Source organism: Podarcis raffonei, chromosome 1, assembly GCF_027172205.1.
Source record: "Podarcis raffonei isolate rPodRaf1 chromosome 1, rPodRaf1.pri, whole genome shotgun sequence".
Lineage (NCBI taxonomy): Eukaryota > Metazoa > Chordata > Lepidosauria > Squamata > Lacertidae > Podarcis > Podarcis raffonei.
In genome coordinates this window covers 81,455,001-81,475,117 of record NC_070602.1, presented here as the reverse complement: position 1 = coordinate 81,475,117, position 20,117 = coordinate 81,455,001, and the positions used below count along the sequence as shown (strand labels likewise).

Here is a 20,117-nt window from a genome sequence, read left to right as displayed (position 1 = left end):
AGCAATAACCCTTTCCTGGTTTTGTTGTGTATTCTGAACCTGATAGATCCCATATTTTCTGTGCATTTTCAGGAGTCATAAAATTTTGCATGAAAGAGACCACATCACATATAGAACTCATACATCTCAGGCAGGGCAATCCAAACAAGAAGGTCAGGAAGCAGAAAACCAGGTGCCCTACATAAAAGTGCCCTCAGAGGAATATGTGATCCAGGGGGGAAAAGAGAAGACAGTATCATGTTTAACTTCCCCTGTATATTATATGATACATGGTCTTCATATAGTATTAAGGATCTATAGAGGCCAAGTGAAATAAATAATCAGAAAGGGGCAGGGTATGTGTTGAGAAACTTTGGAGCACTAGGTGGCAAAATAGTCCAGAAATAAGAACTGTAATTGTTACTAAAACAATGATGCACTACAAATGAGAGTCTTTAGCAGTCCCTCTTATTAGGGAATTGACAGTCATTGGTTGAAAAAGAGCTTTATATCATGAGGATATTAGGAGGAGTCCTCAGCCACAGCAAAAATAAGTTTGATAAAATTCACAGGTGGAACCATACAAAGAGATTACTTTACAACCGAATGATTTGAATAATTTTAATAAATTACTTTTCTATAAAGAGCATTGTTGTGAATATGGCTATGGAAACAAAGGTTTAGAGAGTGATAGTACTTTTGGGAGAGGCCTGGTTATAATGTAGGTTTAGAATCATGTCTGCTGAATTTTGCTCATTTGTGCTAATGTACTTCTGACTTGTGGAAAAGAATGAAAACTTCTCAATAAACAAATCAAATAATTAAAACACCACAGTAAAACCACACAGCAGACCAAGTGTGTGGATGACTAGGTCACTAATGTGTTGCTGACCCTCTCACAGAATTATGCTGCTTTCCAATATTTCAGTTTATTTATTTAATATATACATACATACAAAATCTTAGTCTAGCGCAGTGGTGGCGAAGCCATCGGCCCCGCAGAGCTGTGACTTCAGTGGTGGGGGTGGGGGTGGAGGAAGAGAGGAGGGTTTGTGGGGATCTCTCAGATGTGGAGTAGCGGCTTCATGATGAGAGATCCCTGCCTCCACTCCTGCTTGCACACAAGTAGGAGCAGATCCGGCAGCTCAGCTGAGGAGTGCCTGGCTGCCTTTAGGTGATGCAGGGGCTCTCAGATGCAGCTTCCGGGCTGCCTCCACCTTCCCCCAGCAACTATTCAGTCTGGCTGCCTGGATGGTGTTGCAATAAAAACAAAAACCAGCCATTTAAAATGCCACAGATAAAAAATAAAAACCATTTAAAAGAGGAGCCCTCTCTGCCGAGCAGCAGCCAGAGTCCTTGTGAAGCCTGTCAGGCCCTGCCCCAAGGCAGGTGGCGAGAGGCAGAGCAGGGCCCTCAGGCTTCCAGCGGCAGTCCTCCATAAACATAACCATCAGTCCAATTCATCAGTGGAAGTTGTCTCCCGATGAATACGAGGTCCAAAATCCCCATGCCAGTCCCATCAGGCATTTCTGGCTAGTCTGGTTTGAGGTTAATGTCTGCCTCATTTGCTACCCTCCTTTGATGACATCAGTCCAGCCTCTTCTTGGGGTATTTTTTCTTCTGTTACCTCACAATATCTTCAGGCTCCTGAATGAAATGTATTAGTTCTCTCTGTGGCTGGAAACTTGTCCAGGTTCTCCTGCCCATCAAAACAGAACTCAGTGTCACTAGTGTAGCTGTTGTTCTGCTTGCTTTCAATCAGGCATTTGATTCATTTCCTTTAAGAATATCTATACCGAATTCAGGTCAATTGGCCACACAATGCAACTTCTGCTACAGGCAAAGAACATTCCTTTTGAGGCACAGTTGCAGCTTAGACATAGAGCCTGCCTACCTATGCATCCTTCCATCACTGACCTGTGGTTTCAGTTCCACCATATCATTACAAGAGATGGCAGTAGACGGTGTACCATTCCCTGGCTGTGATTCAATGCTGTCATTTCTTCTGGGGCAGCACAGCTCTTTTTAAGGCTCTGATAAGTGCATCCTTTAACTCTTTGTTCCTCATGCTATAGATCAAGGGGTTCAGCACAGGAGTGACAAAGGTGTAGACCACAGACACCACTCGACCTTCCTCTGGTGAGTAGCTGGAGCTGGGACGCAGGTATATCAAACTGCCACAGCCAAACTGCAGAAGGACGACCATTAAGTGGGAGGAACAGGTGGAGAAAGCCCTTTGCCTGCCTGCGGCAGAGCTGATCCTCAAGACGGCAGCCACAATGAAGGCATAGGAGATACAGATTAGGAGGGAAGGGATGGTGATGATGATAACACTGGTAATAAAAAGGGCAGTTTGGTGGAAATGGGTATCGCCACATGCCAGTTTCATGACAACAGGGAAATCACAGAAAAAATTGTTGATTTCCTTATTGGCACAGAAAGGCAAAGTCAATATCAAGACAGAAAGCTGAATGCCAAAGAAGCAACTCATGACCAAGGTCCCAACAACAATTTTCACACACACTCTCCAGTTCATGATGACAGTGTAGCTGAGCGGGTGACAGATTGCCACATAGCGGTCATAAGCCATGATTGCTAGCAGGACACAGTCAGAGCTTCCCAGGAAGGTAAAGAAGAACATTTGGGTCCCACAGCCAGCCAAGGTGATGGAGACCTTTCTTGCAGAAGCTACGTGGGCCAGAGTGAGGGGTGCAATGGTACAAGAATAAGCAATTTCCAGACATGCCAGGTTAGCCAAGAAATAGTACATTGGGGTGTGAAGAGAATGTGTGGTGTAGATGATGAGAACAATGGTAGCATTCCCAAACAGGCTGAGCAAGTAGAGAGTCAGAAAAGTCCAGAAAATCAGCTGCCTCATGCCTGGGTGCGTTGTGAATGGCTGGAAGTGGAACTGTATAATTCCAGTTTGGTTTTCAGTCTCCATATAAACCTGCACATCAGCTTGCTATGGGTTAAGAGGAGAGAGGACAACATTACTGAGAAGCCTGCATTGGGCAACCAGGAAATTAGGTAACACAAATAAATTGAATTGCAATAAACAGGGAAGATGTTGCAAACTTGGCTGATAGTGAATGTGCAATTGATCAACATATCCTTTAAAACTGAAGTTCAGATTTCTGTAGGCAGCTATTAACAAGAATGAGATCAGATTCTTAGAGTAGGTTGTTCACTGAGGTTTCTACATCCATTAAAACTGAGCGACTATTACACTGCCTCTAAATGGCTAGGTTGATATTGAAATGTTTTACCATTGTTATGTGCTGTAAGCCACCCAGAGTGGCTGGGGAGACCCAGCCAGATGGGCAGGATATAAATAATAAAATTATTATTATTATTAACATTACTTTTCTATACTATTTTCCATCTCTGGCTCCATCTTCTACAGACACCAGACAATGTTAATGCACTGGAGCTGTAGTCCTACACTATGGGCGCTATCACTTTTTTGCAAGTAGGTTTCAGCCATGTATCAACAAATTCAGGTTGTGCAATAAAAGTCGGTTTGGAGCTCTTACTCAACAAAGCCTCCCTCCCCTGCTGAACCTTTTGTGATAAGGGATTGACAAGAAAGTAGTAGGAAGTATGCATAGCACACATTTGCCAAGGAATAACCAATGAAGTAGCTTTAGGGAATCCATTGGCAGCAATCCAATGCTGCAGTTTGCAATTCGTGCAGCAGCTCTTAATAGACTCAAAAGGAGATTTCTTTCTAATGAATTACATAGGAAAGAGATACAACAAACAATATATTATTCTATTATGTGGTGACATTTTAAAACTGTTCCAAAATTTGGGACTGGTTTGGGGGCTGAAAAGAGATGTGTTTTGTATCTAGAAGGGCATGGAAGTCAATCTGGGAGGGAAACATTCTAGGTTATACTGATTATATATGTTGTGATCTTTTCTGTGAGACCCCTGGGTATAGGGCAGTATATACATTCAATAAATAACAACAACAACAACAACAACAACAACAACAACAACAACAACAACAATTGGTTCAGTTCACAATTTAACACAAACCTACTTAATCCACCCTTCCCAAAATGATACACAAACTGAAACACATCTATCATTTGAAATTTGCATTTCTCCCAACTTTGTGATGCAGTTCTCCAACCCCAAAAAGTGTACAATAATGTGTACATTCGTAGAAACATACACAAAATTGCTTATATTCGTGGAAATGACACACAGAAAGAACCCTGAAGCTTATTTTTTACCCTCTCTCCCTAACTCTCACTGTATGGTGTTTGTGTGCATTTGGCATAGCAGTACATATTTTATTTGTTTTGTTTGTTTTTCTTGGAGGGATAGTCATTTATTAGTGCATTAAAAAAAATATCTACCCACTTTCCTACCCTGGTACAGTCAAGAAAACTTGCTAAATGAAATATTTCCCCCCCCCTTCACCTCTCTTCTTCTGTTGGCTTAACATATGAGCAGCAACCTGGATATGAATATTTCTTTCCTATTGTTGCTGTTAAATTCAAAATTATTCCTTCCTTCCCTTTTTTCCTTTGTAAAACACTCTCATTGGGGTCAACACATGCAGCCATTTTAGAAGATCTGTGCTTCCACGTGTGTGTCTTTCTTACCTGTATTGACATCAGCAGCTGCTATCTGTTCTTCACACCTCCCGGCATTTGAGACTTTTTAGCCTATCTTCTACAGCCCCCTGGGAGTGAACTGCTGATGCAGCCTCTCACCACAGCTCCTATCAGCAAGGGGTTTAGTGAACATTCAGCCTGATTTACTTGCCCCCAAATTGGGAGGGTAGACATTATTGACTGTTTATTGAGAATTCATTCTGATTGGTTTGCAGAGAGGTTATATGACCTTGCATCAGGTGTCATCCCATACTTTTCTTTGCATTTTCCTGACACTTTTCCTATTGCCACACACAAACAAGGTTGGGGAGGAGGAGATGAACCAGCTTTATTGCACAGACTTTGGCTGAGCTGCCTAAATTTTCCAATATATGACTGAATCCCACTGAAAATAGCAACAGTCTGAAAGCACTGTGGATGATGCAGAATATTTTTCTAAGCTCATGGTTGCATTGAGAGCAGTGCTTGGAATGAACTAGTTGAGCTCTATGAAGTTTCCTGAACTAGTTCAAAAATCTCTGAACTACAGCTGAAAGTATATCCCATAATTGGCAGGTGAACAGCAAGAGGCCCAGACTCCTAGCTTTCATTTAAAAAGTCCATCAGACATCTACAAAGAAAGTTAGAAAGCAAACTGTGGAAGCAATGTCCAAAGTCTTATTAGGTGGATACAGAGGTGCTGCTGTTGCTAAGGTTGCTTAGTCACTTAACCTTGTTTGCTAAGCAACCAGAATAAAGGATTGCATGGCATTTCCTGTTTCTTCTCTGCTGAAGAGAGTCACCCTCTTCCAACAGGAGCAGCTTGCAGCAGAAAGCACAAATAAAGAAAGGAAGAAAGCAAATGATGTTCTGTTGGCACAATTTAAGCAGAGTAAGCCATTTCTAGTATGGAAATACAATTATGTGGCAAGGTTCATCTGTTGACATTCTCTCTATTAGGCATCTTGTGTGTGGTCCCTGATTACCCTGTAGGTCAGCCCAGGAGTGTCTAACTTACTGAATGCTGAAGGTTTTTGTTCTTTTGCAGAAGATGAACACGTTATGGACTAAAAAGTTTGTTTGAATCAATGTGGGCAGAACTAGTTTGTCTTATGAAAGGATGAACTTGAAATGAAATGAATTTTCCCAACTCCTCAAAGTGGCAGCTTCTCTTCAGTGGCTACCAATATTTTGTGATGGCCAGGTGTTGGGTTGGGGGCTTGGAGGGAGAATACCTGAACATGGTAATACCCTGTCACACCATGCAGTGACAGCTCTGTGTTGCAAAGAAGAAAAAATGTAAGAAGATGAGAGAAGATGACAAATGCAAAGGAAAATAATAAATGTAAGGAGGAGGAGCATCTGAAAAGAAGCAAATAAAATGAAAGCAGGGTTGAGGATGGAAGGTGAGTGTAAATGAAAGGAATAAATTTTAAAATAAATGCAAGGGTTTTTTGGGAGCATATCCTTCTGTATCATCTTACTATTTGGGAGCCTGGGGCTTAATGCTGACCTTAATGCTGCCTCTAATACTACTGTGTATATCAAAGGGGAAGTTCAAAGTAGGTTGGGAGGTAATTTTGAAAGCTGCTTCAATTCTTGACCTGCTTTTGTCTGAACCTGACCACTTTTTGTGCTTCTGACGGCACCTGCAACAGTTTCCCCAGCACCAAATGCTGCCCACAGCCTGAATAGGGCTGGCAATGGCCCTCCAACATTTGAAACAGGGATCCTTCCCAACTGCAGAAGCCAGAGAGGGATGCTAAGTATGTGCTCTGCCTCTGCCCCTAAGCTATGGCCTACCTGAATCGCATATATAGTGATCATTAAGCGTAAAGAGGACCAGACAGCAGCAAGTCTCAAGCTGCTTTCATACTGTGGTGCATGTGCTTCAGATGGTGGTTGAAACACTGGAAGGAGAAAAGGTGCAAATAAAAGCATTTACTTTTAAGGTGTTATAAAAATATTGTTCTATGCAATAATAGTAATTGCCAACCTTCACAAAAGACCAGGTTTCTGCTGGATCATTATTGGAAAATGGGTTGCTGGCCCCGTGCATAGGACACCAACCTTTGTTTGGGGGAGTGCTTTCTGAGGGGGGTGACTGATATTTATCCATCAGAATGTTTAGTAAAGACTGTCCCTCTTCCTTGATTATAAGACAGTAATTAGTTCTTTCAAATTCTAATATATTACATCTCTAGGGAAAGTGATGCTAACAAATGCTGCAACAGCTACTGTTTTCTTTAAGGATGAGAAATAATCTTGCATTTAAATTGCCCCTCTCTTAGGACCTTGAGATTCTTTCTCTTATTTTGGGAAGTTCTGTAGAACTTTCTTAAATATAAATAAGTAACATCCTATTGGGATTTATGGATAAAATGGTGATAAAAGTTGTTAAGGAGGCAAACGTTCTCTCTCCGCACCCCCCGCCCTCTGTTCAGACAAATAATTTCAAGACAGAATGCCTTAGAGGCTTGTTAAAACAAAGAGATCTCTTATGAGACATGCACAAATTAACATAATTCTCTGACGGCCATGAAATATGCTTTAGGACATTACAAGTTCATGCATCAGAGAAAGATACTTGGTCCCCCAAAGATAAAGTTGTCCCTTAAGAGGAGGCAATTGTTGATCTGGGCTAAGAGTCTTGCACATTTATGCTTCAATTCTCAAGGCATGTTCACCCTCAGAGAACTGGCTGTAAGTTTGTAAAGTTTCAATTCTCCAAGGACAATTCTGGTGTAAGTAAATATTTACACTGCCACTTTCAGACTCAACTCCATATCTAAGTGTAGTTCAATGGAGAAAATGGTTGGCTTGCATATGGAACACCTAGGTTGAAAGCTCAGATTGAGTAGTATTGGAAAGTCATCGTTAACTTCAATTCCTCATAAGGAAAATACATATAAATACATATATAGCACATATCAAGTCATGCCATTAGTCCATCTAGCTCATAAGTGACCAACTTGTAGCCTGTGGGACGTGTAACTCTTGCCCTTACGGCCAGCTGATTGCTCCCCCACTGCTGCTATTGTCCTTGAACTTAACTCCACTTCCAAAACTGCCACCAAATTTGCTCAGGCTATGCAGAAATTCCACCACCCAAAATCTTGTTTTTCAATTGGTTTTATCTTTCTCCATTGCAGCACTGAACTCATCAATGATTGCTTTCCCTTGCTGGCTCTTGCTGCTGCTTTTCTTTTTCCACCCATAGACACGCCAGGTGGACAATCTACTCATCAGCAAAACTCTACCCACTCCAAGGTCACCTCTTGCCACTACTGCTCTCAGTACTGATCTGCACTGAATTGAGAATAACAAGATTTTTCTCATAAAGGTTCTTATTTCTGGCCTACATATGAACCTAGTGCTCCAAAGTTTCTCAGCACATATCCTGCCCCTTTCTTGTTATTTATTTCTCTCAGCCTCTATGGGTCCCTAATACTATTTGATGACCACTTTGCAGTGTCATACATCTTATAAAAAGATTCTTTTCGTTCATTAACATGGAACAATACCTTTCCTTTTTGCATATTTTAACTGTATTAAAATCCGGAAACTTCTTCAAAGATGGTGACAATGAGGGCAAAAATTGATTTAAAAGGATGGATTCCTCTTGGCCAATACAGAATGAAGATGATACACGGGAAGAGGAGATGTAGAAGTTATTACTAGATAATTAAGAGCTGTTTCGTCTTCAGGAAAGAGCCCCAACAGCAACCAATAACTAAACTATGAAAAAATACAACAAATACAACTGCTGGATTCACAGGTGGCCTATATGTGCAGCAAATCCAAACCCTCAGTAAACTTTCAACCAGTGCTTGGAAAGTTCATTTCAGTTCAAGTTCGTCCTTTTATAAGACAAACTAGTTCTGCCCACATTCATTCAAACAAACTTTTTAGTTCATAAAGTGTTCATCTTCTGCAAAAGAACAAAAACCTTCAGCATTCAGAATGTTAGAAGCTCCTGGGCTGAACTACAGGGTAATCAGGGACCACACACAAGATGCCTAAAAGAGAGAATGTCAACAGATGAACCTTTCCACATAACTGTATTTCCATACTAGAAATGGCTTACTCTGCTTAAATTGTGCCAACAAAACATCATTTGCTTTGTTCCTTTGCTTTATTTGTGCTTTCTGCTGCAAGCTGCTCCTGTTGGAAGAGAGTGACTCTCTTCAGCAGAGAATATACAGGAAATGCCATGCAATCCTTTATTCTGGTTGCTTAGCAAAAGTGGTTAAGTTACCAACAGTGGCGTAGCATGGGTTGTCAGCACCCGGGGCAAGGCAAGTAATTTGCGCCCCCTAACCCGTGGATTTGCGCCCCCTAACCCGTGGATTTGCGCCCCCTAACCCGTGGATTTGCCCTAACCCCCAGATGTTGCGCCCGGTGCGGCCGGCCCCCCCTGCACCCCCCACGCTACGCCACTGGTCACCAAGCATCCTTAGCAACAGCAGCACCTCTGTATCCACCTAATAAGACTTTGGACATTGCTTCCACAGTTTGCTTTCTAACTTTGTTTGTAGATGTCTGATGGACTTTTTAAATGAAAGCTAGGAGTCTGAGCCTATTCCTGGAGAAGAGGAGGGAATAGACAGGAAGATGAACTAGAAATCATTTGGAGCTGAACCCCCAAATGAACTTAATCCACCTTAGTTCACCTGCCAATTATGGGATCTACTTTCAGCTGTAGTTCAGAGATTTTTGAACTAGTTCAGGAAACTTCATAGAGCTCAACTAGTTCATTCCAAGCACTGCTCTCAGTGCAACCATGAGCTTAGAAAAATGTTCTGCATCATCCACAGCTTTCAGACTGCTGCTATATTCAGTGGGATTCAGTCATATATTGGAAAATTTAGGCAGCTCAGTCAAAGTCTGTGCAATAAAGCTGGTTCACCTCCCCCTCCCCAACCCCCCCTTTTGTTGCAATAGGGAAAGTGTCAGGACAATGCAAAGGAAAGTATGGGATGACACCTGATGCAAGGTCATATAACCTCTCTGCAAACCAATCAGAATGAATTCTCAATAAACAGTCAATAATGTCTACCCTCCCAATTTGGGGGCAAGTAAATCAGGCTGAATGTTCACTAAACCTCTTGCTGATAGGAGCTGTGGTGAGAGGCTGCATCAGCAGTTCACTCCCAGGGGGCTGTAGAATATAGGTTAAAAAGTCTCAAATGCCAGGAGGTGTGAAGAACAGATAGCAGCTGCTGATGTCAATACAGGTAAGAAAGACACACACATGGAAGCACAGATCTTCTAAAATGGCTGCATGTGTTGACTCCAATGAGAGTGTTTTACAAAGGAAAAAAGGGAAGGAAGGAATAATTTTGAATTTAACAGCAACAGTAGGAAAGAAATATTCATATCCAGGTTGCTTCTCGTATGTTAAGCCAACTGAAGAAGAAAAGAGAAAAAGATACTTCATTTAGCAAGTTTTCCTGACTGTACCAGGGTAGGAAAGTAGGTAGATATTTTTTTTTAATGTACTAATAAATGCCTATCCCTCCAAGAAAGTACAAACAAAACAAATAAAATATGTACTGATATGTCAAATGCACACAAACACCATACAATGAGAGTTAGGGAGAGGGGGTAAAAAATAAGCTTCAGGCTTCTTTAGGGGGTGGGGAATGGAGACAGACTATCACGTGCCAGAAATCAAAAACCAAAACCTCACCCTATATCCAGAATGCAGGAATTGCATAAAGAACACCCTAACCGCTGAGATAAACCATGATATGCTGTACTTTTCCATGTATAACACGTCCCTGTGTATAAGACACCCCCTATTTTTGGGGACTCCAAATTAGGAAAATGGGGGGAGATTGCCCAGAGTTGTTGAGCTTTTTTCTTTTGCTGAGCTTTATTATTTCATTATTTATACCCCGCCCATCTGTCTGGGTATCCCCAATCACTCTAGGCGGCTTACAGCACATAAAAAATTGTAAAACATTTCAGTATCAACCTAGCCATTTAGAGGCAGTGTAATAGTTGCTCAGTTTTAATGGATGTAGAAACCTCAGTGAACAACCTACTCTAAGAATCTGATCTCATTCTTGTTAATAGCTGCCTACAGAAATCTGAACTTCAGTTTTAAAGGATATGTTGATCAATTGCACATTCACTATCAGCCAAGTTTGCAACATCTTCCCTGTTTGTTGCAGTTCAATTTATTTGTGTTACCTAATTTCCTGGTTGCCCAATGCAGGCTTCTCAGTAATGTTGTCCTCTCTCCTCTTAACCCATAGCAAGCTGATGTGCAGGTTTATATGGAGACTGAAAACCAAACTGGAATTATACAGTTCCACTTCCAGCCATTCACAACACACCCAGGCATGAGGCAGCTGATTTTCTGGACTTTTCTGACGCTCTACTTGCTCAGCCTGTTTGGGAATGCTACCATTGTTCTCATCATCTACACCACACATTCTCTTCACACCCCAATGTACTATTTCTTGGCTAACCTGGCATGTCTGGAAATTGCTTATTCTTGTACCATTGCACCCCTCACTCTGGCCCACGTAGCTTCTGCAAGAAAGGTCTCCATCACCTTGGCTGGCTGTGGGACCCAAATGTTCTTCTTTACCTTCCTGGGAAGCTCTGACTGTGTCCTGCTAGCAATCATGGCTTATGACCGCTATGTGGCAATCTGTCACCCGCTCAGCTACACTGTCATCATGAACTGGAGAGTGTGTGTGAAAATTGTTGCTGGGACCTTGGTCATGAGTTGCTTCTTTGGCATTCAGCTTTCTGTCTTGATATTGACTTTGCCTTTCTGTGCCAATAAGGAAATCAACAATTTTTTCTGTGATTTCCCTGTTGTCATGAAACTGGCATGTGGCGATACCCATTTCCACCAAACTGCCCTTTTTATTACCAGTGTTATCATCATCACCATCCCTTCCCTCCTAATCTGTATCTCCTATGCCTTCATTGTGGCTGCCGTCTTGAGGATCAGCTCTGCCGCAGGCAGGCAAAGGGCTTTCTCCACCTGTTCCTCCCACTTAATGGTCGTCCTTCTGCAGTTTGGCTGTGGCAGTTTGATATACCTGCGTCCCAGCTCCAGCTACTCACCAGAGGAAGGTCGAGTGGTGTCTGTGGTCTACACCTTTGTCACTCCTGTGCTGAACCCCTTGATCTATAGCATGAGGAACAAAGAGTTAAAGGATGCACTTATCAGAGCCTTAAAAAGAGCTGTGCTGCCCCAGAAGAAATGACAGCATTGAATCACAGCCAGGGAATGGTACACCGTCTACTGCCATCTCTTGTAATGATATGGTGGAACTGAAACCACAGGTCAGTGATGGAAGGATGCATAGGTAGGCAGGCTCTATGTCTAAGCTGCAACTGTGCCTCAAAAGGAATGTTCTTTGCCTGTAGCAGAAGTTGCATTGTGTGGCCAATTGACCTGAATTCGGTATAGATATTCTTAAAGGAAATGAATCAAATGCCTGATTGAAAGCAAGCAGAACAACAGCTACACTAGTGACACTGAGTTCTGTTTTGATGGGCAGGAGAACCTGGACAAGTTTCCAGCCACAGAGAGAACTAATACATTTCATTCAGGAGCCTGAAGATATTGTGAGGTAACATAAGAAAAAATACCCCAAGAAGAGGCTGGACTGATGTCATCAGAGGAGGGTAGCAAATGAGGCAGACATTAACCTCAAACCAGACTAGCCAGAAATGCCTGATGGGACTGGCATGGGGATTTTGGACCTCGTATTCATCGGGAGACAACTTCCACTGATGAATTGGACTGATGATTATGATTATGGAGGCAGTGGCATAGCGTGGGGGTGCAGGGGGGGCCGGCCGCACCGGGCGCAACATCTGGGGGGCCGCTCGCCGCCTCCGGAGTCGCCGAAGAGCCTCGGGCGCAGGCTGTAGCAGAGCCCCATGTCTCGCGGAACCGACGAGCTGTGCGCGCGTCCGGGCTGAAGGCGTCCGGCAGGCAGCGGCTCTCAGCGCTCGCCACGGTCCCCGCGCGTTAGGGCCGCAGAGGGCACGACAGGCAGCCCCTCCTCACAGCCCCGCCGCCGCTGCTGCTGCAGCGGCTGGGCCATGTTGCATTTTCCTCGCCTCTCTGCCCTCCTCCTCCTCCGGGCAAGCGGCGTCGTTTGGGCGGCAGCGCCAGCGGCAACTCGCCTCAGATCACCTGACACGGACCCGCCGCTGCCGCCATGGCTACCTTACCGTAAATACCCCAGCCCAGGCAGCAGCAAGAAGAAGCTGGCAGCGGCGGCAGGTTAGGGGTTAGGGGGCGCAAATTACTTGCCTTACCCCGGGTTAGGGGGCGCAAATTACTTGCCTTGCCCCGGGTTAGGGAGCGCCAATTACTTGCCTTGCCCTGGGTGCTGACAACCCACGCTACGCCGCTGTATGGAGGACTGCCTGCTGGAAGCCTGAGGGCCCTGCTCTGCCTCTCGCCACCTGCCTTGGGGCAGGGCCTGACAGGCTTCACAAGGACTCTGGCTGCTGCTTGGCAGAGAGGGCTCCTCTTTTAAATGGTTTTTATTTTTTATCTGTGGCATTTTAAATGGTTGGTTTTTGTTTTTATTGCAACACCATCAAGGCAGCCAGACTGAATAGTTGCTGGGGGGAAGTGGAGGCAGCCCGGAAGCTGCATCTGAGAGCCCCTGCATCACCTAAAGGCAGCCAGGCACTCCTCAGCTGAGCTGCCCGATCTGCTCCTACTTGCGTGCAAGCAGGAGCCAAGGCGGGGATCTCTCATCATGAAGCCTCTACTCCACTTCTGAGAGATCCCCGCGAGCCCTCCTCTCCTCCTCCACCCCCACCCCCACCACTGAAGCCAAGGCCCTGCTGGGGCGATGGCTTCACCACCGCTGCTCTAGACTAAGATTTTGTATGTATCTGTATATTAAATAAATAAACTGAAATATTGGGAAGCAACATAATTCTGTGAGAGGGTCAGCAACACATTAGGGACCTAGTCATCCACACACTTGGTCTGCTGTGTGGTTTTACTGTGGTGTTTTAATTATTTGATTTGTTTATTGAGTTGATTTCATTCTTTTCAACAAGCACAAATGAGCAAAATTCAGCAGGCATGATTCTAAACCTACATTATAATTGAGGATCAGCTCTGCCACAGGCAGGCAAAGGGCTTTCTCCACCTGTTCCTCCCACTTAATGGTCGTCCTTCTGCAGTTTGGCTGTGGCAGTTTGATATACCTGCGTCCCAGCTCCAGCTACTCACCGGAAGAAGGTCGGGCAGTGTCTGTGGTCTACACCTTTGTCCATTCATCTGGAGACAACTTCCACTGATGAATTGGACTGATGATTCTGTTTTTTGTTAATAAATGCACAAACAGGCATGCACCCAAAGAGAGTCTATGATGTTGTTGTTTTGACCTCTGAGCAGAATGGGACAAGGAATGACACTTTCTGTGTGACATTCCAGATTATAAAAATAAGAAGACCACAAAAATTATTGATTACTGTTCTAGTACACAACACACAAGGTTATAGTAACACAAAATTCCCTGGTATTTTGGGGAAAAGTAGGGTGACACGGAGTACTTCACACTGCACACAATTTTTCCTACACAAGATGTGATATGAACACCAATTTTAATGCAATTAGACGTATTCATGGATAAGGCAGCAGTGGTGGTGATGACATGTGAATGAACCAGAAACATCATTGTTGGTCCATTTAGATGTACCTCCACTGCCCTCCTGTTGAAGTGATTTTCCCCGTACCTGCCCACCCAATATGACACTAGCAGGCTTTAGCCTCATAGAACATGATCCCATAGAACAGAGGTGTCTAAGCTGTAGCCCTCCAATGGCCTTGGACTCCAACAACCAACAAGCCCATCTAGCATTGCCAACAGTCAGTGTCGAAGGATGGGAGGGGTCATCCAGCAACGACCAGATGTCCACAGGCTTCCCAGCCCTACCGTAGGACTAGCACTGATATACTAACATTCCTTGGGTGAGTGAGGCTGGGGATCATACCTAGTAAGGCGTAAACAAGGTCCTATATATGCAGATTAAAACAAAACATGAAAGCAAACTCTCATGTATAGATCAAACTGTGGCTGAAAGTGCTGTGTGTTTCTAATGGGCAGACAACATTCTGCTTGAGATCTGCTGCAGAGGCCCTGCTGGTAGTTCCAGTTTTGAGCAAAACGTCAGGGTCGATTACCTATTGGCCTTTATAGAGCCATACCTACTAATTAGGGACGCGGGTGGCGCTGTGGGTAAAACCTCAGCGCCTAGGGCTTGCTGATCGCATGGTTGGCGGTTCGAATCCGCGCGGCAGGGTGAGCTCCCGTCTTTCGGTCCCAGCTCCTGCCCACCTAGCAGCTTGAAAGCACCCCTAAGTGCAAGTAGATAAATAGGTACCGCTTTATAGCGGGAAGGTAAACAGCGTTTCCGTGTGCTGCGCTGGTGCCAGCTCGCCAGAGCAGCTTCGTCACGCTGGCCACGTGACCCGGAAGTGTCTCCGGACAGCGCTGGCCCCCGGCCTCTTAAGTGAGATGGGCACACAACCCTAGAGTCAGACACGACTGGCCCGTACGGGCAGGGGTACCTTTACCTTTACCTTTTTACCTACTAATTACCGATGTGATGTGATATTTTCATGGTTTTTTATGTATATGCTTGCCGTAACCTGGTCTAGGTCCTGCAATGAATGATGGGGTGTACACTTTTAAAATAAATAAATCATGTTCATGTCAGAGAATGTTCCATGTGTCGTCCCCCCAACGCACTATCCGTGTATAAGATGTGCCCCCCCTTTGACATTGTTTTATAGTAAAAGACACTCATCTTATACACAGAAAAGCACGGTACTTCTAAAGCCATTATATATCAAAATCACTACAGGTACCAATTGGTACCTGCATGCACTAAGAATATGAGACACCATTTATATTCTTACTAACTTGCGATTCTGGTGTGAGGTGAAATTATTATTATTTAAATTTACATCTCACACTTCCTCTCTAAGGAGCCCAGGGTGGCAAACGCATAAATCCCAAAATAATTAAAACATCTAAAAACAATTCCAGCATAGATGCAGACTAAGGCCTGAGCACACACAGCACTGTATAGTTCGCTAGGCTAGATCCCCAACACAGGCTATCAAAATCCATGCTCTCATGGCCTTAACACTCTCCCCCTCCTTGTCACTGATCTTCTGGTTTACACCTGCCTTGGGACAGGAGAGAAAATGGCTAGAGCACAAGTGGTGAAAAACCTGAGCTACACTGGGGCAAACGTGGCAGAAAGGCTCCTTCGTTGGTGGAGATGGCCAAGATGAAGTATTTTTGCATGCTGAGAGAGCAATTGGTATTGAATGTCCTCCCCTCTAATGGAGCAGTGAGTAGACTCCTTGTCTCCCTCCCTCTCTGCTGCCCTTTGTCCTCAGAGAGCAGGGACCTCTACTCTTGTTGGCTGCTTGTATGTGATTTACTTTTATGGGGACTTTGATGCATCACTGAGGGATTGGGATTACCTTGCTCCTCTAAGGGTCTTGCAAGGTTTATAAAGCCCTCAGAGCTAGAGTTCTCTTGTGGAAAGGGCAGCGGCATCCAATATCAGCTTGGACAACAGGTTAGTAAGATTATCCCAGCCAGTCAGCCAGTAAAAACTGTTCTACCCTTCTCACAATAAAAACAGTTGGGCATACAGTTGAAGTAAATCAGGGCCAGAATGGTACTGCTTGCAATTGTCAGAAGAGTTTAGACAATGTGTCGGCTGCAGACATTGAATTAGTTGTGAGCAAAAATAATGACCACAACGTTGAGCATTGTTCCAGGCAAATGCTTTCCTAGGAGTGGTGTGAGGTTCTGAATGGGAAATATTCTGGAACATTTCCTTCTACAGAAATATTGCAGTTCCCCTTTGTGTATCAAGAGGTTAAGCCTAAATGGAAGTTGCTTTTGCCATCTCTTTGTATCACTTTCATTGCCTCCTAATGAAGCCAACACTGGAATAATAAATAATGCTCAGTTATTTACATTTGACATTCCTATTTGCAGGTGATGTGGAAAGTCTTTCTAGACTATGGCTGTGCCATAGCATACAATTTCACAGGCACTAGAACAGGAATAGACAACACAATGCCCTCTAGATGTTGTGAGATTCCAGCTCCCATCTGTCCCAGCCAGCATGGCCAGTGATGAAGGGCAACAGCATCTGAAGGGCACCACGTTGGCTACGCCAGCGCTAAAAAGACAACTGCTGTCTTTTAAGGTGACATCCAAATCTTATTTTGCAAAGAGGGAGGCTTCCACCTTCCAGTGGAAATGTAGTTTTCTTGGCCATTAAAATGAAAAATGCCTGGATACTCGCCACCTGTACTCCAAAATAGTGAGTAGAAGAGGATGGTGTGGCAAATTCTACATTGTCATACTAACAATAGCTTAAACAATAGCAGGAAACACAAAAGTAGTAAGACAGTAGAATTAAAAATAGAAACAATCAAAAACATCAAAACACATAAAGAACATCTAAAAACATAAGAAAAATATATCACACTAGTGGGCATAATTCAGCAAAAGTTAGTCAATCCTTCTTTTCCTGATGCTCAGGCATGAGAGACGGTGCTTACATTTCCAAAATGACACCATATCCACACAAGAAGATGGAGTTATCAGTAACCTTGTGGGGACAGCAAGACTTTTATTTTAAAAATAAGATTTTATTAAAGCTGTTTCATAATACAATAAGATAAAAGAAATTAATCCAAACAAAAACAAAAACAAAAACAAAAACAAAAACAGAGAAAGAAAGGGAAGGGGGACCACAAGATTTTGCCGAGGGGAACTAAGGGGAGAAATTTCCCCAACAGTTCAGTGAATACTGGTAAACACAGAATGCTGATTGTTGTGGGTGGCAAACAGAAAACCAGGGTGGGACTGGAACACATTATCCTAGAAGACAGCATTGCTGGCTGGCTGGAAACCTGAGCAGGACCACTCTACACTGCAACATTTTGTCATGGGTCTCACTTGTCACAACCGCTTCCATTCATTAAAAACAAAATAGGATTTGAGTACTTTTGGATGGAGTGTCTATTTAATTTTAATGGAGTAAAACCACAGGAACTCTGACATGCAATTGTTTTGCAATCCCTAGCTCAGTAAAGCAAGAGCAATGTACAGTGCCAGTGTAACAGCTATTTATTGTTTATCTAATTTTGTACTGGAAGCAAATACAAAATACACAAGTGACACAGCTTGCAATCTAAGCATCTGATTCTAAACACATTTCTCTGGAAATTCCATTGATTTCAGTGGAACTTCCTTCTACAGAAAGTCCACAAATAAAATTAACAAGGCAACAGCATAGGGAGAGATGGGTTTCGTAAAAGATTTAGTGAAGATAGTTCGGGGAACCGTTAACTGATAGCAGAAGGAGCAGGAAAAGTGAAGCTACAGTGGTCTATGAAAGGATGTGCTTGCAGCATGTGAAATGCTTTACAGTCCTGAAGTTTAAACTTACTCATTATTTGCAGAAGCATGAACTGAAATGCCTTCTAAATTATGCCTGTGCTGTACAATTTCATGCAAGCCAGAAAAGAGGATATTGACAAGCTGGAATGTGTGCAGAGGAGGGCAACCAAGATGATCAGAGATCTGGAAACCAAGTCTTATGAGGAATGGTTGAGGGAATTGGGAATGCTTAGCCTGGAAAAGAAGAGACTGAGAGGAGATATAATAGCTATCTTCAAATATCTAAAGGGCTGTCACGTGGAAGATGGAGCAAGCTTGTTTTCTCCTGCTCTGGAGACTAGGACCCAAACCAAAGGTTTCAAGTTACAAGAAAAGAGATTCTGGTGAAACATCAGGAAGAACTTTCTGATGGTAAGAGCTGTTCAACAGTAGAATGGATTCTGTCAGAAGGTGGTCTTTAAGCAGAGATTGGATGGCCATTTGTCCTGGATGTTTTAGCTGAGATCCCTGAATTGCAGGAAGTGGGACTAGATGACTCTTAACATCCCTTCCAATTCTATGACTCCATGATTCTAAGACAGCTGTTGTCTTGCGAGACGGAGATCTTTATTTGCAAAAAGGGGGAGTCTGCCCTCCAGTGGCTGCTTGGTTTATTGTACATGTTTAGAAATGGATGTAGCCTGTTGACATCTTGGTGGTGATACCACTTTCTCCGTCATCGGTCTCTCTTTTTATCTTGTGCCAGGTCATATGTACCAATTCCTATGGAGAGTGAAAACCACACTAGCCCGATGCATTTCTACTTCCACCCCTTCTCAACAGTCCCAGAGATGCAGCTGTTGCTTTTCTGGACTTTTCTGGTCTTGTACCTACTCAGCCTTTTGGGAAACTCTGTGGTTGTGTTCATTGTTCGTACAGAGCGCTCCCTCCACACTCCCATGTATTTCTTCTTGGCTAACCTGGCAGCCCTGGAGATTGCTTACTCCTGCGTCATTGCCCCACTCACCCTAGCCAACCTCCTCTCTGCGCAAAAGGTCTCCATCTCTTTGGCAGGATGTGGCACACAGATGTTCTTCTTTATCTTCTTGGGGGGTGGCGACTGCGTCCTGCTATCTGTTATGGCATATGATCGCTATGTGGCAATCTGCCACCCACTGCGCTACACTTCCATAATGAGCTGGAGGGTGTGTGTGAGTCTTGTAGCTGGGACGCTAGGCATGAGCGGCGTGTTTGGCGTTCAGCTCTCCATCCTGATACTGCGCCTTCCGTTCTGTGGCAATAAGGAGATTGACCATTTCTTCTGCGACTTCCCTGCTGTCCTGAAGCTCGCATGCAGCGACACCCATATCCATCAGACTGCCCTCTTTATTATCAGTGCCGTAATACTGACTGCCCCTTTCCTCCTAGTTTGTGTCTCCTATGCCTTCATTGTGGCAGCCATCTTGCGCATCCGCTCTGCCTCAGGTAGGCAGCGGGCTTTCTCCACCTGCTCCTCCCATTTAATGGTTGTTCTTCTGCAGTATGGCTGTGGCAGTTTGATATACCTGCGTCCCAGCTCCAGCTACTCGCCGGAGGAAGGTCGAGTGGTGTCTGTGGTCTACACCTTTGTCACTCCTGTGCTGAACCCCTTGATCTATAGCATGAGGAACAAAGAGTTAAAGAACGCACTCAGTAGAACACTAAGGAAGGAAGTGCTGTCCCAGTGAGAGCCTGGGATATTCTAATGTGTTTCACACTGCGATAGGAATTCACAATACAAGCAGCCAAACACACACCCGGTTTTTATGTGGCTGAAGACTTATTCGCATATGCACATGAATCCCTAAATGTTTTGTTTATTGAACATTCATCCTAGTTTGTTTTCAGGGACATTAGACAACCATGGCTGTTAAATGAGCATTTGTGCTGATTTGTTTGTGGGGAAGTTAGATGAAGTTGCATCCAAGCAAGTGTTCTCCCCACATTTCACTTCCCTTATCACAAAAAAAGGCTGATCTTTTGGGGAAGCAGGTTTGTTGTGCACAACCTTGCAATCCATTACAATTGCATGACCTGAGTTTGCCAGTATGTGATGGAATCCTAC

The 20,117-nt window shown here is 43.9% G+C and overlaps 3 protein-coding genes across 3 annotated transcripts; 2 read left to right on the top strand and 1 right to left on the bottom strand.

Moving 5' to 3' along the window:
* Nucleotides 1-1,975: 1,975 nt before the first annotated feature.
* LOC128402638 (olfactory receptor 10V1-like) lies at nt 1,976-2,923 on the bottom strand. The gene has a single exon (XM_053366919.1). The coding sequence runs from the start codon at nt 2,921-2,923 to the stop codon at nt 1,976-1,978; it is 948 nt and encodes a 315-aa protein (XP_053222894.1).
* Nucleotides 2,924-10,873: 7,950 nt separating this feature from the next.
* On the top strand, nt 10,874-11,821 carry LOC128402629 (olfactory receptor 10V1-like). The gene has a single exon (XM_053366906.1). The coding sequence runs from the start codon at nt 10,874-10,876 to the stop codon at nt 11,819-11,821; it is 948 nt and encodes a 315-aa protein (XP_053222881.1).
* Nucleotides 11,822-18,798: 6,977 nt separating this feature from the next.
* LOC128402623 (olfactory receptor 10V1-like) lies at nt 18,799-19,740 on the top strand. Its single transcript, XM_053366894.1, has one exon. It carries the CDS (start codon nt 18,799-18,801, stop codon nt 19,738-19,740), a length of 942 nt encoding a protein of 313 aa, XP_053222869.1.
* The last annotated feature ends 377 nt before the right edge of the window (nt 19,741-20,117 follow it).